Genomic DNA, 22,975 nt, shown 5'->3' with positions numbered 1-22,975 from the left:
GTGAATACACAAAGGGTGATAATCAGTGACAGTCCTGACTCCAATGCTGTTTGTGATTGGATGATCCCTGAACTCTGGAGTTGATGCCTTCATAAGTTTTGAGTTTGAATTGAGTCGAATTTTGGGGTACATGAACTTATTTGCCATCGACCACAGAGTTGAATGAGAGGATGCATACCCTTCTCGTCTCTGTGTATGCAATAACTCAGTCTGACACTGTTAGTCTTAACTCACTGGAAGTGAGTTACTCCAGTTAGCATTTAGCTCTCTTCTAGCCATAGGCTAGTTGTAGGCTAATTGGTGATAGGGTTCTTCTTTATTTGACTGTCTAAGCTCACATTCCAGATTAATTCAGAGAATAATTCAGGATGCTCTTTGCATTGGTTTTATAAATGTGTACCAGCAGGCCTTTGTTGACATGGAATGCCTTCAGTAGCTTGAGGAAGTGCAGTCTTTGCCAGGTCTTTTTGTTGATGTTGCTGCTTTTAATGTCCTATTTCAGATTACTGCTGCATGTACCAAGCAAGGAATTTGAAGTCTGCCAGAGAAACGGACTGATTCTTTAACAGTGGGGGCCCTATCATGACATTCTAAAGTGCATCGTCACTCGTCAAAAGTCTATTCAAATTTAGTAGGATGTTCAGTTCACATTGGGAGGGGTTTCGTTCTCAAAAGTGGAGCGCATGGCGTAACAAGGTGTTCCTAGGTCTTTTAATCAGTCATATGGGTGTGTTTGGGGCGTAACATCATTTTAAACCAATGAGAATGACATCTGTCATTCCCTTTAACGGCGCAACGCGCCATATGTCAAATAAATGCATCGGTATTTTGGCATTCAACGGCGCATTTGAAGGAGGCTGCTTGCGAGACCTTATGGAATAGTCATTCTTAAACCATGCTTTACTAAAGCCTAGCATAGCCTTCACGCATTTGCACTCATCTATTATTTGAACTCATTGGCAAAGTGAAACTAACTTCACCAAGGAGTCAGTCAACGACAAGACAGTTATATGCAGTTACTTTCACTATTGACTGACAATGGGTTACCATCGAAAACATAGGCTGGAAAATGCAACACTTACCCTAATGTTGCTCAAATGACTGAATAAAACAACATTTATCCTGCAGAGGAGTTGCTTATATCTCGTGACAGTGCGTCTTCAGCTGTGCTCCATATGTGTCTCTCGCCTCTCCCCTAATCACTTTGCAAATGATGGTGAATAACTACTCATCATGAGATGTACAGTATTTCGTAATATCTTTATTCTAATTATGTTTACCATTGTAATCGTGCAATTTGTAATGCTTTGCATGGACGTGCGCTGGTGTGGATTCATGAATGATAGAAGGATGGTGCGTGCACCTGCCAATATGACTGTTGACATGCGCTCTTAAAATAGCATATGAACAACTCGCCATTGACTTCTGACCAGGTTTAGGTGGTGTATGATAGCGATTTTTAGACAATGCGCCAGGTCCCTCCCTAGGTTGTTAATTGCCACACCCCTGGGCGCAATGCTTAAAAAATAAAGGTGCAAAATAACGAATTCAACTTTGCGCCGGTGAATAACGAACTTTACGCCATGCGCTGGTGACCCAAAATACAGCCCAGTGTCTCCTCCTCAGATCTATGACTATTTCTTTAGTTTCAGAGGAACTGAGTATGACGGTGTTATGATGAATATGGTGTGAGATTGAATTATTTTCTTTTCACAGATCTTGGCTAATGTGGATAGGAAGGCCAAGCTCTTCTGTAAGTGACAGAGCATGTTTAGAAGGTATGAATCCTTACATTAGAGCTGAGGAATGTATTTATCTGTGGATCCCTCTCCCCTACACACATAGCCTATGTCCTACATGGACATATAGTCATAAGTCTTCTAACAAAACAGTGCTTTCTGGGCCAGATGTACTAACGCTTTTGCGCCCACTTCAGGCGTATTTGTTTCGCAATGTGCGTGTAAAATCATTGCTAGATGTACAAACAGGCCGCACTCATGTAAAAGCGCAAAGTGCCGCGGGAGCTGAAAGTGGCAGATTGCGTTTGTCATGTCATGCATATGCATTCATGGGAGGATCCAGGGGAAAGGGAAAGTGGGAGTTTCGCGTAAAAAGATGGGAGGGGAAGAGTAAAGAGCGCCTAATTATGTGTTCCGCGGTATGTATAGACTGCTCCTGAAATCGCACGTCTATTCTGCGCCTAAATACTTCCGCCTTGTAAAAGCAGGTGTTAATCCAAATTGCAGTTCAATGCGTCAATAAGGGAACCTTTCAAAGACAACAGAATCGTTATTTAGAGCGATTTTTTTGTGGTGAAAGTATTTGTAGGCTACTACCAAAAGAAACCTCAACTTTTGTTGGCCTTTCGAATGTCTTACTTTCACTTTCACGTCATTCACTTAAACTTTCCTACTTCCTAGATTTGACCAATCTTCCATAGCCTACGTCACGTGCACAAGTAGTTTGAGTAGAACTACTGATCTTTATTATCTCCCTGCTTGTTTACATCTTGTATGGTATTATTTCATGATCGCTAAACGTTTGATTCTTTTTAATGTTGTCATCTGTTCTTTCTTCAACTTCATTCAACGGCGCTTGTATACTAATAAATTTCCATCCCTTTCTTCTTATTGTTAATAATAATAAACATCATTTGAATATATGCCATCATTGTTCAGCTTAGCAGTTTGTGAATTGGCTAGACAGCCATTTACTCTCCTTTCTGTTCATCAATTTTGTATTATAAAGGTCATACCTTTGCTGGTAATAGCTTTTCATAGCTTTCATACGTTTCCTTTCCTTGTTTCCTGGAAGTGTCAATCCCCTATGTGTCATTGTTGCTAATGCACAATGACATAGTAACCTGCTCAATGTTATTGTTTATTGTGGAGCAGCAATGTCTGACAGTAAATGCTTTACATGCCTCATGAGTCATGTTAAAGACTTTGTAGTTGCAAGTTTGAGGCACAGAGACATACACTATAGGCAACAGTTAGTTGTGGCTGATTGCCATTCATACAAGTTAAGGCTATAGGTTTTTGAATAGTTTCTAAGCCTGTGTTTAAATACCTGAGATCGTTTTGATACTGTCACATCTAAGCTAATATTGACCTGGAAATAGCTTAGATGGACTAAATAAACAGATTACAGCACTGAGTTGGCTGTCAAGGCTGTATTTGTTTGTTCACCAGTGACTAAGCTCGTCTAAGCAGCCTGTTCCCTCAACACACACACACACACAGAGAGAGAATACAATTAAAGCACAAACAATTTGGATTGTGCTGTGCAACTAGGACACCTACTCCTTCTTTGGACCACATGTGCAGTAGCACACAAATGCAGCAGCAAAATGTGTTTGTATTTATTTTATTTTATTTTTTTCTACTAGTTCCAGTTTTATTCAGTTTGACTTATAGTTTTACATTTTCCCTTGTGCTGTGTTCCACCAATTCAAATTCCTAGACTGTATTGCAGTAAATAAAATGATTTACATTCTGTATGAAGTAAATTATAGTGACCTGAGTGACGATTATTACTTCACTATCACATAATTCCTGCTAAAGTATCTGTCTCTGTTTTACCCATGGTGCCTTGCCCTCCCGTATCCACTGGTGATGTTGGGCACCCGGCTCTCCTTCCACTTATCTAGAACTTTGATGCAAATATTTCAGAAACGTCTTGCCATTCATTTGCATGTAACCAAATGATAAAGGTCACTTCAAAAACTGCTGTGCCTGTCCACAGGTGTAAAAGTACTGTGCAGAGGATTGCTTCCTGACAATGGTATGATGTACATTCCCCATATTGCTCATCCATACTTACGGTCAAAGGAAGCGTTTTCACACAAGGCATCCTGAAACTGTTGGCACCATGGAAACTGGTAAGGAATTAAAAGGCTATTCTGGTTCAAATATGGCTCAGTGACATTATATAGTATGTCTTAATATGTGTGTGGTGATATAGTTTATGCTATTGTCATTATTACATTGCAACTTCTATGTGTGTAACTTGATTGTCTTTGGGCTTTGGGACTGACTGAACTGATAGTGGAGTACTGTTGGCAGTTGTGTGGAAGGAAACTGGTCATGACCAGTATACAGCACCAATGTGTAAACTTTGTGTAAACTTCTTAAAATATGTTTGTCGGTCACAGAGTGTTGTCTTAAGTGTGTTTTCTTGAAAACCCTTTTTTAAATTGATGGTCCTCTGTTTTGTGAAAGTCTGGCAGCTTTGAATGGAACAAATTGTCACATGAGTTTGAGAACTGTAAAGGTTTTCCTTTATGAATCTAATACCATACATACTATTGCCAAAGGCTCTTTAAATATGGAATGTTTCCACCATCAATGAACATCTAGGATAAACATATTGCATCATCCACCATTAGGACTTGGATAATAGACTAAGTACTATAGAAAAACACTATGGACATTATCATGGTTGATTACCCTACTCTGTAGAGAAAATAAGACAAAACTCTACATTTACAACTGTATTCATTTATATTTACATTTATGATGTCTGCCGCAAAAAGACCGCATCCTACAAGGATGACACAGAACTATTGTTTTTGTTTTGATCCGTCGCCCCCCCGACACAGTTTTCTGTGAATATCTTGAGAACCGTAGGCCACACACACGCACACACACACACACACACACACACACACACACACACACACACACACACACACACACACACACACACACACACACACACACACTATTACCCCCACACACACACTCACAAGCGAAAACTTGTGTGTGAGAGTCTGTGCTTATGTGTGTGTGTGTTTGTTTGTGTGTGTCTGTGTGTCTGTGCTTGTACTAGATGTACCGCAAATCGGTACAAAATATGACCGCCGCTCAGTCCTGCACATTCTCTCCTCAAAAATAAATCAATTTGTTTCCATCTCCTACTCCATCCCCTACTCTTGCAACTTTTGTGTATGTAAATGAGTGTGCATGTGTGCGTTTGCTTTTGTGTATTTGTGTGCTTCTCTGTGTGTGTTTTCGCTTGTGAGTGTGTGTGTGGGGGTAATGGTGTGTGTGTATGTGTGTGTGTGTGTCTGCCTGCTTGCCTGCATTTGTGTGTGTTTCTTATGTGTCTGTGCGTGTGTGTGTATGTATGTGTGTGTGTGTGTGTTCGCTTGTGAATGGGTGTATGGGGGTTCTGGTGTGTGTGTGTGTGTGTGTGTGTATGTGTGTGTGTGTGTTTGTGTGTGTGTGCGTGTGTTTGTGTTTGTGTCAGTGGTGCTTGCTGCTCTTTGGAATAGGGGAAGTTTTGATAAAATGGTAAAATATTAAATTAATATTATTAAGATGCTATATTGTTCTTTGAGGGCAAAAATGATCCCAAAACCCAGAATAGACCAAAGAGTATAGAGTATAGAGACATGGCAGCTGGCTAGGCTAGATGCAACATTTTATCAGTTCACTTTGAGGGGAGTTTAGGCTATTTGGTAGCCTTCTGTGACTGTTCTGTACGTTCACCTGCCTTGCTGTTTTATTTTGAATCTCCCCTGGTGGGGAAGACTATCAAATGGCTTAGCATTAGAATAATGTAGCCAGACTAGTTATAGAGCGAGCTATCTGGCTACAACTTAGCCTAAATACACAACTGAAACAAAAGCAAGTCACAAACTCTGTAACTCCACATTACGGTTTTATTTACAGTAGGATATGTACAAAGACATGTAGAAACTGACTGTATCCTCACAAATATATGAGAATTTGAGCTGCAACTTGCCTTGCCTCTCGACACCTGCCAACGCTTACGTTACTGAACTTGAACTTGAAACTCGTGGGTGTGTTTGTGCATGCGTGCATGTACGTGTTTGTGTTTATGTGTGTGTGTGCATGCATGTGCTTGTGTCAGTGCTTGTGTGTGTGTATGTATGCGTGTGAGTCTGTGCGTGCCTGTGTATGCATGTGCATACGTATGCCTACATGCCTACTGTGTGTGTATGTGTGTCTTTATGTCTGTGTGTGTGTGTGTGTGTGTGTGTGTGTGTGTGTGTGTGTGTGTGTGTGTGTTTGTGTTCATGTGTGTGTGTGTGTGTGTGTGTGTTTATGTGTGTGTGTGTGTGTGTGTGTGTGTGTGTGTGTGTGTGTGTGTGTGTGTTCATGCATGTGAATGTGTGTGTGTGTGTGTGTCTGTCTGTCTGTGCTTGTGTGTATGTGTGTGTAAGTGTGTGTAAATTAATTTATTTTATGGCCCCCCATGAATGGAATTCCACAAAACTTTGCATGCATTCAGAGGGTGTCAAAATGATTTTGTGCAGCCAGAGATACCTGTGATTACAACACCTCGTTTTTTGCCTTTTCATTTTTAACTAGGTGGCACTATACAAATGAGTGGTTATGGGATGTGGTCTTCCTAGGCCCCACGGTTCTCAAGATATTCACAGAAAACTGTCCGCCCTATCCTCCTTTCGGGGGGTCCAGTCTGGCGGGGGGTGGGGGGGAGGTCGAAAAACAATAGTTCTGTGTCATCCTTGTGGGGCTACATGCCCAACAAGTTTAGCGCAACCCGGTCTTTCAATGTCCCGGGAATCGTTGACACAAAATTACTGAAGAAAAAAAAAAACTCTGGCTAAACCTATATGACCGCCGCTTCGCTGCAAGGCTGTCATAATAATATAGACATATTCAGTATGAACCGTATAGACAAATATGTACAGTATGTACAGCTATGTGCAGTGTGGTCACAGAACTGTTGTAGTGCAGAAACAGTAACATTATAAGAGTAGTAAGAATAAGTGTATGTGCAGTGTGAATAGTATGAAAAGCAGTAATTCCTTAGCTGTCTTTAGCATTTCAGACATCTGTCGATACAGTGTTGTGTATTCACAGCTTTACTCTGTATAACCTTAGCAATGGATAAATCCTTACTGATGAACCATTGAAGACAGCAAAACAGTCGATGAAGTAATTTGCTGCAATGGCCCTGCTTGGACATGACACTTTTGAAGGAGAAACTAAATCCTACTACGAGGACTCCTATGAGTGTCCACTCTAGTGATAGTCAATAGGCCAGTGGCGCTGCGGCACTTTGCCAGCTCCCTTGGGAATTAGGCAGTCTTTGAATTGTACAGATGTTTGGAAATAGACAAAATAGTTTACTGTTCAGCTCAGGCATTTGAAGTTTGTGCTGGACACTGCACAGGCCACTCTTGTTGTTGGATTGATTGGTTGATTAATTGAGGAACCCTTTGAGAAATACATCAAGCATTCCTCTGTGTGAGTTGCAGGGAGAATCGCTGGACAAGATCAGTAAATGAACCTCAAAGATGAGCTGCTGCTGCTGGGTCAAGCTTAAGCCCTGTAAGCCTATTCACAGAGGTGGAGATCCGTAGATCGGCCCGTGTGGATATGGTCCTCGATTCTTTATGAGTGTTTCACAGAATGGCACACGTTACTATGTCATTTACATACAAGATGATTCTCTGAAGGACAGTGTTATTACAGTACATTGGCCTTGTTATGCTGACACCAAATGACGCATAACTGTCATTTGTGTATCATATCCACTGGTTCCATTCATAACTGACTCATAACTCATTTGTGTATCATATCCACTGGTTCCATTCCTTCCTGGATTTGCTGTGTCGTATTGGTTTTCCTCAAACATTTCCAAACATGATTTGTCTTTTTAACTTTCCCAGAGTACTCCAGGCGAGTCTACCAGGGAGTAAGGGTGAAGCACACAGTCAAAGACCTGTTGGCTGAAAAACGTTCACGACAGACGACTGGACCACGCTACAATGTAAGCTTTCATTTACCCTTTTGTTCTCTCTCGTTTTCTCTTTGTCTTTCCTCCTCTTTCTGTGTTTTTCTCTTCTATAACCCCAGACTACCTGTTTGTTTGTCCATTATATCATGATTCCCTCTTTATTTACACAAGGGTTGATCTTTTTAATACAACAACAAAACAAACCATGGGCCAAAGACCGAATCACAAGCCGATGCTCTCTCTTCTTTAAACAATCCCTGCGGGTCCTTTTCTCTGGTCATTAACTATGAGTTGGTCTAAATCCCATCTGTAAATACTGACACATTCACAGAAAGTGCGGGTGAAAGAGACCCATCAGTCTCCCTAACGTTCACAATGCAGCTGGCAACAATGGCCGCCATGGCTAGTGGTCATGAACTCTGCCGAGCTCGCCCAGGCAAACCGACCTTTTCTCGTCTGGCAGCGTGGCTATGCAAAGTTAGTGTCTCACACACACCTGTGTCGCCGCATTGTGTATGCGGCCCCAGAGACCACGAATCTGTTTATTGTTCAACCCTGGGCACGCCAAACTCACAGACATCTGCCTGTACAAAAGGCCAGAGTCTTTGCGTAGCCATGGACCAGACAATGCCCCTCTCAAGCCATGCATTCAGAGCTAGCCAGGGGCTTAAGAGGATGGTCACATACTACTAAGTAATGACTTAATCATGCCTGCGCCCTACCCCATAGTAATTGCCACCATTTAAAAGTTTAGAGGCCATTGTTGGACTATTGTTGAAATGTCACATCTACAGTTGAACGTTTGGCAGTTAAAATAACTTGCATGAGAGACACTAATGCAGTAAATTGTTTTAAATGTACTTTGAATTCTATTAGAAATTTACCCAAAATAGATGACTTGGCATCATTCCAACTGTGGGAACTGTGAGACAATACTGAAAAAACTATTTGTACAATTTGTATAATAGAAAAAGCAGTCGTAAGTTTCAGACCCGGGGAAAATGGATAGTTGTGGTTTGGTTGCACATAATAACGCCTTTCTTCGAGATTCTCAAGAAAATTTAGGCAGTTCAGTTTTGCCTCAAACTTCTTCCAGCGACTGGATGAGCCACAGAGAGCTGAAGGAATGGAAGGACATAAATCACGCAGACAGACATTGCCAGGGAACGCTGTTTGTAGAAACTTTTATTTGAGGAGCATTTGTGAGCTATGTTACATAAGCCATTGTGTTTATGATAAAAGGGACAAAAAGATACATTTTATGTGCAGTTGTCTGTCTGTGCAAACAGATGGTTTGTATAGGGTTGGTAATAGATGTGTACACATTACAACAGAAACTGTGTGTGTGTGTGTGTGTGTGTGTGTGTGCGTGTGTGCGTGCGTGCGTGCGTGCGTGCGTGCGTGCGTGCGCGCGCGTGAGGGTCTGTATGTATGTGTGTAGGTGGGTGAGTGTGTGTGTGTGTGTTTGGGGGGAAGGGATGCTATTGAGAAGATACAGGTTGAGAACAGAGCATACAAAGCTCGAGCCCTTTCACCTCACTCCCATGGGGGGTTGCTACCTGTTCTTAAGGAAGGGCCAGCCATCTGCAGAGGCACACACACACATTGGCCCCATTAACTCGGGTCAAGTCCAAACAAGGGCAGAATGGCACAGCCAGTGGCTTTTCATTATTGAAATTGTCTTTATTGGGCTTTTGCAAATGAATAAATCACTGTATTATTGTTAATAACAATAATAATTCAATAAAGTAAGGGAAAGAGGAGAGCAGGACAATAATGTAAAATTGAACTTGCCCTTTGGAGAAAATAATCAAGAAGTTCTAGTTTATCTTGAATCTAATCTTTAATACACAGAGATAACTGAGCATTGTTATGCTATGGTATGGTATTGTTGGCTGATATAGTATATTTATATTATATAACCAGATGCTAATATTTTTAAGTTTACAGTCTTGGCCAAAGGTTTTGGTAGTGAAACAAATTTTGTTTCACAAATTTTGCTGCTTCAGCTGAAATACAATTTTCACTGTATTTCAGCCCTGGCACAAATGACCAGCCAACAACATTTCCGTATAATCACAGTCATCAGTACAGGGGAAAGTGTGAATGAGGACTGAGGACTGTGAATGAGTGAAGAGCAGACTGAAGTGGTCATGCAAAATCATTGTTCTTCAGTATACATGTGAAACGAGAAAAAAAAAAAAAAATCCGAAAATACTGAAGCAGCAAAGTTTGTGAAACACAAAACTTGCAAAGACTTTTGACCACTACTGTACAACATGCAGTTATTACATGCCCACATTAGTATCCAAAATGTGAAATTAGGTTTCTTTACCAAAATGAATGATGTGCCACACATACCACAGACAATGATATATGGCTCCAACTTGACGCGTTGCTTTTGTGGGATTCCCTTAATTATAATTATCTGTGTGTGATGACCTGTCTACCACAAACCACTGCACCACTGTTTAGAGGTCATCATAGAGCATACAAATTGGCTGTGTAATGTAAATGCAGGAAATAAATAGGAATATTAAACACCTGCTGTTGAGATTCCTGTCATAGAAAAAGATAAAAACATTGCATGATTATGTTTACGGATGTGCATTCATCGCTTTGCCAATGGTTCTGAAGAACGTTATTAAAGATACTGTAGTATCTTTATATATATCGTTGACTTCTACTTAAGCCTTTAGATTGAACTATGTGTTGTTATAGCACCAGCAGGGCTGTTGGAGGCTAAACGCAAATAAACACAGTTTATCCACCTCTCAAAAAGTTTCTTCACCAATTGCAACTTTTACCATTCAAAAATCACACTGTATTATCCACATTCACAATATGTACACTCATCAACACTCAAGGATCTAATTTAATACCAGTTGCATTGTTTTCTAAACACATGCACAATTGCAAAATTTTCTAAATTTACCACTAATATGTATTACAAATAATGGAATAAAGAAATACATATGTGCCTCCACAATGTATATTTTAGGAGAATTGCAGACTTTAAATGGTTAGTAAATGGTTGTAAATCACTCTGTTTCAATAGTTGCAAATCCATCATTCAACATTTGTTGTCAGCCTGTTTGTTAATTGAATTCTTTAAATAATGCTGTTTGAAACACATGCATTAATTATTTATTTTATTTTCTACCATCATGTGTTTTTTATCTGTAGTTGCTTTCTTTCCTTTTGGATTTTTTTAAATCATAAATTACATGGCAAAACTATAACTGTGAACATTTTAGAAGCTACATACTGTTGTAGACTACTGTAGATGTTGTAGACTACTGTCTCTGTTTACAAGATAGGGTCAGGGCCGCGTTTGGGCATTGGGCAAAGGGGCTGCTGCCCCGGGCCCCGGCCACTAGGGGGCCCCGGCGCGGGGCATTTAAAAAAGAAAACAAGTGTCTTATCGTCACCTGTCTTTGCCCGTATCAATGCATGCTATCACAGACAACAATGGCTTCGCATGAGACAATTAGGAAATATGAAAGCGGATCTCGAAAAAAGAGAGAGCTTCAGCCAGACGTTCTCAGTAATGCGCGCCAAAACCATGGCCGTACGCACTGTGCGTATCAGCCAGCCAGGCTACTCAACAACGAGAGAATTTCCCCTGTGTGCGTGTATTCACACCAAATTGGCCTAGGCTACCATAACTTCTCAACTCTGAACAGTAGCCTATTCCATTAACTGCATGCCAGTAGGCTATTTACAATTTTCTGTAAAGTAAAGTTTGTAACGTTATCAAAATCAACTTAATGCAGAACTATGCACGCGCGCACCTTTTGTTTGAGCAGGAGAGACACAGGCATGCTACAGAAGTTGTAGGCTAGCGTGTTGTTTTCTATTACTATCTATGCTGGTTATCAGCAAACAATGGTAGGCTATAAGCTAATTCATTAACTCGAGACTCATCATGGATATAACACGTTTTTTTTAAACAACGAAAACAGAAAGGATGGAGACAGCAAAGCGAGAGGAGTTATTTCAAATGGGCAAGCCGCAAGCACAAGGTAGGCAAGATTATTGCTTGTCAAAACGTTAGGCTAGCATTACCACTGTTTAAAGCCATACGTGAACGTAGCCTTCGCTAGAACAAAACTAGCTTAACTTATAGGGCTATACAAAGTTGTCCAAATAAATAGGTCGTTGTTAGGCGTTGTTATAAAGATATTGCATGTGGATGTTATTAGCGTACTACAGTATGTAGGCTACTTTTTAACTGACCAATGCAGGAACCTAACCGGGACAAATATTATCAAAGCGTTGAAAATTAGGTGGGTGTGTGCGTACCATCCCATTCATTCTTGCAGGCGCCCTGTCCACTTTTTTCAAAACGAGGATCAAAATAGTGATAAGTCCACGTCTAGGCATACCCCTGTCCCTGACAACGTTACCGTTATCGGCTGCGACACCCCCCTTGTTTGTATTTGATGTGGTCTGTGTGTGCGCGCTAGACTGCGTGTTTCAATGTATTTGACGTCCTGGCTGGCTAGGGCTGCGTGTTACAGTGTATTACAGACAGCGTGTTACAATGCATCATGTTGTGTGTTACAATGCATCAGGCTGTGTGCGTGCGCGCCAAAGTCTAGGCTACAATGTTTCATGAGTTCAGAGTTCGGGAGTTGCACATTTTAGTCTGACCTGGGTACCACTGGCAGTTTTCAAGCCTTAGTTGAAGTAATTGATGGTAATAATGTAATATTTCATGGTTGATTTTTTGGTGTGCATTGCCCCATGTTTGTAGGCTACTTGGTTTTTGTATGTTGGTACAATTGTATGTTGGTATGGTTCCACAATATAAATGCAAATTTAATTTTTACATTATGTCTGTCATAATGTAATTGCCTCTCTCTCTCTGTCTTGTGTATATTGATAATAATAATAATAGTAATATATATTGAAAAAAAATGGGGGGGGGGGGGGCCTCGGGGAGGCCTCTGCCCCGGGCCCCAGATGACCTTAACCTGGCCCTGGATAGGGTATAAGCACAGCATGTTATAGGCCATTTCAGACTGTTCCTGGAGGGTTTCTGGGTGAAAGCAAATACTGTGAAATGAAAATGAATCCGACTTTAGAGCAATGCTCAACAAAATGTTGCTCTTTTTTTGTCTAGTCATCATTAGCTCAATGTTGTTTTCTGTGCCACCAGGAATAACTTAGAAGTACACCTGTTTGTTTATGCAGTTGAAACGGTCTATACAGGGGAAGTAAACCTATGTGCATATGACAGCCATCCTGTTGACAATCTGTAGCCCACGTCTAACTCAACCCAATGATCCCAGACAACAAGCCTCTCATGGAAAGTTAGCATGTGCCGTCATCCCATCCCCATGCCACCCCATGGCATGTCGTGCCACAACACCCCCGCCACCCCCCCCCCACCCCCGAAGACTGAGGTTGTGTGTTCTGAGCGTCTGAGCTCATTGGCCCTACTGAGCTGATTTCCCTACGCAGCCTTCAGAGGAGCACTGAGGCATGGTCAGGCTGGGCACACACACACACACACACACGCACACACAGGGAAGTCCTGCACTGCCCAAATGACATTCAAATCCCAGCCTCAGGATTTGCGTGCCTGCGAGCCTCTCCAGTCCTCCTATCAGCTCTTTTATGTTTGGAATATGCAAACAGTGGTGGGCTTGTTGTCCTTCTGGACGCGCCCTGTCACCGTGCGCTCTCCCTCGGCTCATTCCCTCGGCCCGGCCATATAACCATCTCTTTATGTACACATGCGAGAGGGACCGGTGTGTCCATCTACCATCGCAACGTTCCTGTGAACCCCAAGCGATAATTGAATGTTTGACTTCTTATTACGCTCGCTCCAAACAAAGAGCTTCAGTCGACTCTCTCAGCTGTACTGGTGACACCACAACTGCCATTTCTGACTGAATCAGCTTGTTGCTCTGCAGTCTCCCAGTCTCAAAACACCTTCCATGACGTTTGGTGATCTCAGTATAAAGTTATGAAAATCGAGCTTTGTGCAACTTTGTAGCATAATTTTAGCTTCTGTGCATGTACTACTTTTCTCTATTAAGTCTGATTCTCTCAGTTTGCTGTAGGGGTTGGAGTTTTGTTTATACATTTTTAAACTACATATTATTATACTACATATGTGTCTGTCAGTCTGCTTGCTCCTTAACTGACTTGTCTGAGATATTCCTCCTCACTGAGCTCAACACTTTTTTAGTTAATTTGTAGATGGTAATAATTTCTTTGCGAAGAGATACACACTGGAATCCACACTTCAAGTCATGTCACTTCCTTATTGCTAATCTGTCCACTATACTGTATTGTAGGGAGTGGCCTCTCAACAGACATTTGTTCCAATGCAAGGTAAATAACTTTCTTTTTATGTCTGAATTTCATGACACATGACAAATCAAAGCATGCAATGTTTAACTAAATCTCATAAATCTGGATGAGAATTCAGAGGGTTAAACAAACCAAACTCATGCTTAAAGAATTAAATTTTTTATGACCAAATTTGCATGCTTCAATTTGGATATACTAATTTTCATAAAGCTTTGGACTAAAGTACAACATTCTAGGAATTCCACAAAGCAGGAACTCTTGTGTCAAATAAAACCTGCAAACCGACCAATTCTGGCACACGGATAAAGGTCAAAGTGCAATTTCCCATTGTAGTCTTAGAGTCTTAGAGTTCCAGAATCTGGACCAGTAATCCTGCTTTGTGGATTATATGTGCGTCTATAATTGTTGTCGTAGTTACACAAATGTTGTGTTTCACAAACTTTACTGCTTCCGTTTGTGTGATGGTTATTCACATTGTTTCTAGATTATTGTGCAGAGTGATCAGGTGCACATTACCAGGAATTCATTGCAAATAGCTTCATTAGCACAAAAACCTGATTTTCACTGTATTTTGGCCTTGTACAAATAACTAACTTACTAACTAACTAACTAGAATAATTTCAGCATAATATCATCATCAGTGCAGGGGAAAGTGTGAACATTCTGACTAAATTATAAGAGCAGACTAATTGCTATAAATGGAGGAGAGAAGTGCTTAAATTCATGTGTTTCCTTGTGCTAGCAATGGTTACCCAGAAAGACACATGTGCAGCTGAAATGCTTATAATTGTTCTTCAATATACCTGTGAAATGAGAGAACATTCCCAAAAAGTACTGAATCGGCAAAGTTTGTGAAACATAAAATATGTGTCATTGCCAAAACATTTGCCCACGTACAGAGTTACCTAAACTTGGCAATGAAAAGCATTCTGCATAGAGCTATAGGCAGAGTGTAAGAAATAACAAATCACCCTTTTTGCTCCCAGGCCCCCATATGCTTCCTAGTTACTACAGCATGCGGAGATCTTTCATCTCGGACACCGAGTTCTGCCCGTCGGGCAAACAGTTATCCACAGACATCTACTCCTCCTCGCTAGGGGGCAAACCTCTCTCCTGTGATGCCACACCTATGTCTGGCTACCCCTTCATTGACGGGTACTACCCGGAGTCATTTGGAGACTATCGCAATACTGCCCTGAACACTGGGGGGAGCTCTGTGTTCACCCAATCTGCACTGTCCTCACTGCTGCCCCCCTTTGGTACAGAACCCTCACAACTACTGATGGTGAGCCTCCCTTCTTTTTGATTATTCTTATCTTTATAATAATAATAATTATTATTATTATATTTGCTGTGGAATTTTTAATTTGACCAGCATTGACATATGCATCCATCATAATTACAATTACTAAGGTCAAATTCAATCCAGGGCTTACAAGGTTAATGCAAGTGGAGGCATACCAATATACACTTTGAGTTGAGTTTGTTTACATTCACTCCTGGAACCTTTGGATTACTTAAAACACTACTGAATTATTCAAATGAGCAAAAACAGGAATACATGACTACACTCCTCTAAACTGGACTCGGACTCCTGTAAACTGCAATCCTTTCTTTAAAATACTTTCTTTATAATAATGTTCTAATCCAACTATGACATATAAAGACAGCTATGATGGCAAGTTGTGGTCTAATTACAGCATTTTTCCATAAAATATATTCTTCCTTCTAAAGTTGCCATCTTCATTTCCACTTGTTCTCTCTACTCACGGAAAGACTTATTAAGCTACTAGTCCAAAAGTTATAAATCCCTTTTTATGGGTCTTTACTGCCTTTAGAATGCAAAAACATTTGAATACTCAAACGGGTATTAATTATTTGTTTGCATACCATCTCTGTCTATGGGCCACTGGATTTATTTGCATTGTGTTACTACCAGAGCGGTGAAACATTACCCTCTATCATTTCCACCAGAGGGACTCCTGGGAGCAGGCCGGGCCTGAGGCTGTGACACAGGTGGACAGTTTGTCCGGTGAGGGTTTGCCACCAGAGACCATTCCCAGCTCATTAACCAGCACCGAGTCCGGGAGCTCCTCGCAGTGTCCATCTCCACCGCACGGCGCCAGCATGCCACCCCCCCAGCCGTACCCGCTGTACCCGCCTCTGGACGAGGCCCACTACCCAGGCCTTTACCAGCCGTCGCCCAGCTTCCCCTGTGCACCCTACATGACTGCATCCAGTGACCTTGGCACTAAAATGCCCTCCCTGCCAACGGAGGAGTCTGAGAATGCGCCAGCGGCACTCAGCGACAGCTCCCCGTGGGTGAAGAGTGATGTAAATAGCTCCTGGTCCCCATATGAGCTCCGCAGGACCTTCTGAGGGACATGGAGGCTACCTGGACAAGCAAGACTACCAACCATCTGCCAGCAGTTGATCACATTTGTTTAATGCATCAGTCATAACAGGACATTACATGGCATTACATTTCATATATTATTGGATCATTTCTATTGTAAGTGGAGAGGTACTTTTCAAATTACCTTTACCTAGTCTTCACTAGTTACAAAATGAATAGGATATTTTTTTTTTTAAATGAGCTGTATATAACATAGAATGAACAACTGATTCATTTCAGCACAATGTAAATGCTTGCTCTGCCTAGGACATTCACTGACTATCTTTAAAATAAGAGACATTTTTTTTGGCAAGTCCAGCTTGATAATCAGTGATTGATAATAATAATAATAGTTATAGTAATAATAATAATAATGTGATGATGATGACGATGATGATGACATATGTTACTTTTTTATAATCTATTTTTTATGGTATTTAACTGTGTGATGTCTAATTTGTTTGCGCTAACTAACAGCATTTAATAAACATTTCAAGTGATGGATCTTTTGGCAGATGCGCTTGTTGTTGAATCAGATTATGTGTAGGCTTATGAATAGCCACTAGGTGACGCTGTTGTATCACACCTACCTGGTGTAAACTTCAGTTGCTCTGTTGGTAATCGATTTATTCTGTTTTAAATCCTGCTGTTTCTTTAGCCGTACAGCCCTAGAATATTGTACCCTACTAATAGGCTATTGTCACTTTTATATGACATTAAGACCCATCACATTTTCACAAGGCATAGTTTAATAAGTTCCTGCTGTCCCTCTGGCTAATTGTTGCGTGTCATCTGTGCGCTGCCTGGACGACGTTGGGGGCTTAAAACGCCAAACGCATCTGAGCCGCACCCTTGCCATTCTGTCTACAGCCCATCTTTCGAGGTATGCTGGCACGCGCATACTGTACGAGTGTGACTTTTAATCCCTAGCACATCTTTTTCTGTTTAATCTGTATGTGTTTACTCTGTCTGCGTGACCATGAAGGCTTCAGTGACCCCTCACATGGTCTGATCAGATTGAGGACTACGACGTTCAATAAAAAGAAAAATAGCCTAATTCCATGTTAAATTGCAATAGGCTATGAGTTTGCAGATTGCAGACCACAGAAAATGTCATAGCCTCCTGTCATACCTTCCTGTCGATGTTGAAAAATCTAAATGTTTGTTTTGTTTGCAGGTAACAATGTTTCAATTGTTTCCAGCCTAGGTCGGAGTCATATCAATAAAGTTGTCTAAACGTATCCAGTTTATGCCTTATCTCGAGATTCCGGGCGAAAGGGAACATGTGAATTATTGACACACAATCGTAGGCCTATTGTATTACATGTTCTAAATATACAGAGGTCCATTGCCTATAGCCTATTGCAGATATTGTAATGTAATGGACAGGACCTCTCATTAAAGATTTGCCTTTTATTAACCGCCTTTTATTAATTAGGCTACTTCACAGATAGTGTAAAAGGGCAGTTCCGGGGCCTGGAAGTTGTGTTTGTGGTTGGTATTACGGTTTACCACGTCCTTCTGGAATATGAAAAAGGCTGGGAAAATATGTGCAAATGGTTATGCATATGATAAATGGGTATAATGTCATGGTGCAGGGAGATGCAGAGTAAGGCACAAAGTGCTAGAGATGCTGAGATGGGAAACATGGCTGCTGCCTTATGCCACGCCCACAAGCCCCATTATTTTATCAAATTGTCCTTAAAATTGCATTATAAATGCAAGTTATATCCCTAATTTATGTCGTTTCCAACAGGTAAAGATGTTAGCAGCGCTATATAAATGATTGATTGATGTTTCGTGGAAGCATATTGATGAAATAATGAAATATAGCCCAACTAGGGGAGTTACACCACCTTAATCAAAAGGAGGATAAAAAGATTAAAATTGGTTTGTTATTTTGAGTCAAGAATCGAATAAACATATTATTCTATTGCAGAAAGTGTTGTTTTATGCATTTGTGGTGCAAATATATTGAAAATATCAGTTTTTAAGCGAAGCCTTTGAATATTCAAATTGAAAGTATCGCGCAATCAAATCATTGTCAAATCATGGAGTTCTAGGGGTTTTAAATAGTAGGCATGGGGCGAGAAAAACTCAAACTAATATATCCCCAGGTATATTACTATATTGTTGTATGGTCTAAGAGGACTTGTAGTTGTCTCTTAAGATATTTTCTAAGACTTTTATGGATAATTCGTTCTTGGCCATACAAGTCAGCCAGGAACAATACGTGGAGGATTCCCAGAGCAGCTTCATCAAGTTTTTAACATCTGTTAACCATCATGTCTGGTGAGTTGGACATAATTTTGATGTCTTTATATTTTTCTTCACTCGAACAACCTGTGGACAGACAAAGAGAAAGAACAGAAATCAAACATTAATGAGAGTTTAATTAAAGAAGGATGATCAAAATTACATGGATGGTACAAATCTTACTTGACATAAACGACCATGTTGCTACAAGTTTCATGCCCAGTTGCCTCATGTAAAAGTATGTTTCTACACGTTTAAGCAGGCTATTGTCCAAATATTTATTAACCTATGAAGATAGGCAACTGAGAATAGACCGTGTTAAATTCTAATGCTATAGACTTTATTTTCAAGAGATTATCAAAGTTATTCATTATATACTCCTCGAAATCCGGTATTTGTTTAAACAAGATAAATGGACTGATGCAGAACCTTTTCATTTAAGATAATGGACTATGTTTAGCTATATTTTATTTTGTGCAATCTGCGCTAAAGGCGAGGATAAGATACATGGACGATTTTGGCTACATGTTTGTGCATTAATTCTACAATGAAGACTCTTGGTGATCCGAGATCTTAATACATGAATATTTATCAGAATGGGTCTAACAGCCTTCCGAGCCCAATTGCCTTCTCCCAAGGCACCTTGTGCGAATCGCATCACATCTACACCGGCGTCAGTTTGCCACCCCCGAAATGATTTCCGATTGCCTTCACATCCTTAACCATTGCGTGGCGTTGTTTCGAGTCCTCAACTTGGAATTACTTTGAATAAAACGGCGGCCACTGTAATGTCTAAATAAACGACATAATTGCAATTACTTTTACTCACTAAATTAAATTAGTAAAAAAGTTAAAGTCGGCGTCGATCTACATTGGTCAACATTTTACGCAATTCACTACTATCCAATTATTTTGAATATGATACGTCTACCGGTTAACAAGAATGCAGTTAATCAAATATTGATACAAAACAACCAATACTGTGATCCATGACACACTATTCATATTGACGAGTTAAAATTGCGATTGGACAAGAATAGGCTAGATTCCTTAGATTGGGATCCGCGATATAGTAGCCTATACACAACATGTCTTTGCCCCATTTTCACGCAATCGTAGCTATAACGTCTCACAGTAGTGCAAATTTTCAAGTATTATTGCCTATTGGGGGCATGCGGAAAACAACATGACAGTGGAATAAAATACTCACTCCAAAGACTAAACGTCTAGAATGCAATTAAACCTTGCGATCAAAGTGGCAAAGATCCATTCTTATCCCGTCCGATTTCCAACCCGCTTGGAATAATACCAGGAAGTAAGTGCGACTACACTCGCGGGTTTATGCATTCATTCGAGAAAGAACATTATTGCTCTTTTCGTAACTTTATGCCTTAATCGTATCTATCATATCTGCTCCATATCGACTGACCCAAGTACATTTCTGCCCCACAAGACTAGTGCCCTACAATATATCAAAGTTTTACCTTGCTTTGTAGATATTCTTTCTTTTAAAATCGCGTCGTCTACTAATCTCCCGTAGTCTACTAACCTGCTCGTTGCCAAGTGGTCTTGGAGTAGCCTCTATAGCCGACACCCAGTCTTCATCCAAACTAATACATGTGAATAAATTAATTTTAATTTCAAATTACATTGGGTTCAGATTTTTGACAAAGTAGCCTGGTAGTCTACCCAAGAACATTAACCCAGGTTCTAGGTTTTCCACAAACCGATATTTTTGTCAGAATGTAGGCTAAGGAATAATTAGTAGAATGAAGTTGAACATGTTGTTAAGGGGAGCTTGCATCGGATACAATGTTTTGGGGAATACCTTTATGTGTTTGTAACATTTTTAAGTCTATTTGTATGTTTTGCATAAAATGCCCTGTTACATGGCTAAATGTAAATGTAAATGTTTGGATATATGGCCTAATGTACAGTCGATCACATCCGAACTGTTTGTAAGTTGTTAACATGCACAATCTATGCATGATATGGTGTGAATAACCTGTTGGCTTGTACATCCAGGTAAAGAGAAGGTCTATCAAGGGGTGAGAGTTAAGATCACCGTCAAGGAGCTGCTACAAAAGCAGAGAGCTCGCCAAGAAGCGATTAAAACAGTTGCGGTAAGAGATTAATCAATTCCGTGTGTATCTCTACTTTACATGTATGAGATGTATGCAACACCACTTCTTTGCATGAAGTATGAACATGTAGGTTATTTAAAGCCTCTCCAATCATTTCCTTTAAAATATTGTTAGTGTGTAGCCTAAGCACGGCCACTTTAATTGAATGTAAGTCTCTCTCTCTCTCTCTCTCTCTCTCTCTCTCTCTCCAGAAATCCCAAGTCAACCTGTCAAGTCATGAATTATCTTCAGTTACATACATGCCTGGTGAGTATGCGCGGCTTGACAGTGGTGCTCGATGGTTCCCAAGGTCCACATCATATGCATAAATGTAGGATACCAGTTTTGTATGGTTATTAAAGAATAAATTCTAGTTTAATAATACGAATAAAGTTACAACAGCCTATAGCCTAATCTAGTGGAATGTCACCGAGTAGTTTACATTTGCTGTAAAACGTACTAATAAAACAGTATGGAAGTCATTTGTTTGGACACTAACAGCCTACTAATTAATTATGTTAGCATGGGATTTGCACTGTTAAATGTGTCATCATCTCTCACACAAACATCTCGTTTAAAATTGCCCTCCCTCTCTCATTCTATCTCAATAAACTCATTGATTTCATACGAAACTTACATGCGAAGTCAGCATCCTTCTCGCACACAAGACTTATTGCAAGCGAGAGAAAAAACGGGGGGAAATGCTAATTGCTCAACCAACAACGATTTCAGATCCCCTAAGGTGTAAGAACAGTGGTTCAGCTCCCTCTTATAAACTTGCATTTAAATGTGATTTGACTGTTGGCTGATGGACCCGTGACATCACATCTGGAGTATCTGCTAATTTAAATGTCTCTTTGGTCTTATCCATGCCTATATTTCTCTCTTACATTCTCTTTCATAGACTATTCTCCTGGAGCATCACTTCCAGAATGCAACCTCTCATCGGGATCTATCACAGATAGCATGTACAACATGCCCCTGGAGAATGGATATGATAGTGATCAAACGATAAACATAATGGCAGCCGATCAGCTTTTTTTCCCTCAGAGCTGGCCTCAAGGATATCCCTCTTCAAACATGGACTACAGCAACTGCATGGTATTGAAACGTTCTGGACTAGCCTACTATTGTCCACGCGGCGTGCGTTTGCCTCCCTGTTTACGTCTGCCTCATTTTGGATATCTGGCATGTGTAACTGACACTTTTTGTCCATGTGCTTTCTGTGTCTCTCAGGTTCCGGACTCTCCATCAGAATCCTTTAGTCTGCACAGTCCGGCCGAATACAGTAGTTATTCATCGCCCCTCTCCTACTCATCCTCTTCCTCATGTTACAACTCTCCATCCCGGATGGACCTGGGCTGCGGTCTCATGCCTGAGAACCACCACCCATACTGTTCACTCCAACACTGTTATTGTGGATCTCCCTCAGGACTCCAGGATGTCACGTCGCAGTTACAATACAGCTCGTATGGCAATACAGATTGCTGGTACACGTCGGCGCTAGATGACTGCTACTTCAAGAGGGATTCTATAGACGCTTGTTACCGGTAGTCTTCAAAAACAATTGCAGAACAATATCTAAAATGTACCCATCTGAAATTGACGTTGAATCTAATGGCTTAATGAAAATGTCCACGGTTAGGGAAGTGAATGACTGATTGACGAGTGAGTGACTGCTTTTGTATGAACATTTACGTGATGCAAGTTTCTTTACAGATAGTAGGCCTAGGCTTGTGTGTGTTTTTAAAATAAAATTATTTTTCTAAAGTTGTGTTGACTTGTGCGGTTCCTTTTGCTGATCCTTTATTTTCATGTTACCAAATGAAAAGGGAAAGTGGTTTCACAAAATAGAGTGACTTATCACTGGAAACATTGGCCTTCTTTACTCAATTACTAATATTAGGTTAGAGCAAATTCTATTGTATGGCTCGGTTGGTGGACTATGCTACTTATAGGAACACCCCAATGGAGCACCAAACCTACCCTAACTTTTCCCCTGATAAACCTGAAACAAGCAATCTTGGGTCACCCCATCTGCTTGTCCCTCAAATGCATGCAAGTAATAACAGTTTTGCTGAAATGGTGATCTAATTTGGCCTAACTTTAGCAAATATGTATGAAGCCACAACAAAACAGA

At 40.6% G+C, this 22,975-nt stretch overlaps 2 protein-coding genes and 1 long non-coding RNA gene across 3 annotated transcripts; 2 read left to right on the top strand and 1 right to left on the bottom strand.

Moving 5' to 3' along the window:
* The first annotated feature begins 3,745 nt into the window (after window positions 1-3,745).
* pou2af2 (POU class 2 homeobox associating factor 2) lies at window positions 3,746-16,960 on the top strand. Its single transcript, XM_076290997.1, has 5 exons — window positions 3,746-3,880; window positions 7,667-7,767; window positions 14,046-14,082; window positions 15,048-15,346; window positions 16,036-16,960. Exons 1-5 carry the CDS (start codon window positions 3,871-3,873, stop codon window positions 16,438-16,440), a joined length of 852 nt encoding a protein of 283 aa, XP_076147112.1. The 5' UTR covers window positions 3,746-3,870; the 3' UTR covers window positions 16,441-16,960.
* Window positions 16,486-21,729, bottom strand: LOC143131388 (uncharacterized). The gene is made up of 3 exons (XR_012988099.1): window positions 21,473-21,729; window positions 19,923-20,322; window positions 16,486-18,799 (listed from the first exon to the last, which is right to left on the bottom strand). It is a non-coding gene; the product is annotated as an uncharacterized LOC143131388 (long non-coding RNA).
* Window positions 18,612-22,605, top strand: linc.pou2af1 (lnc RNA pou2af1). The gene is made up of 5 exons (XM_076290999.1): window positions 18,612-18,748; window positions 20,738-20,835; window positions 21,048-21,102; window positions 21,740-21,936; window positions 22,072-22,605. The coding sequence occupies exons 1-5, from the start codon at window positions 18,742-18,744 to the stop codon at window positions 22,387-22,389; spliced, it is 675 nt and encodes a 224-aa protein (XP_076147114.1). The 5' UTR covers window positions 18,612-18,741; the 3' UTR covers window positions 22,390-22,605.
* The last annotated feature ends 370 nt before the right edge of the window (window positions 22,606-22,975 follow it).

The sequence above is a fragment of the Alosa pseudoharengus genome, unplaced genomic scaffold (assembly GCF_046254945.1).
Source record: "Alosa pseudoharengus isolate Yale_2024_CS ecotype anadromous, Long Island Sound unplaced genomic scaffold, YU_APseudo_1.1 YU_APseudo_1.1_scf_18, whole genome shotgun sequence".
Lineage (NCBI taxonomy): Eukaryota > Metazoa > Chordata > Actinopteri > Clupeiformes > Clupeidae > Alosa > Alosa pseudoharengus.
This window is presented reverse-complemented; position numbering and strand designations above follow the sequence as displayed.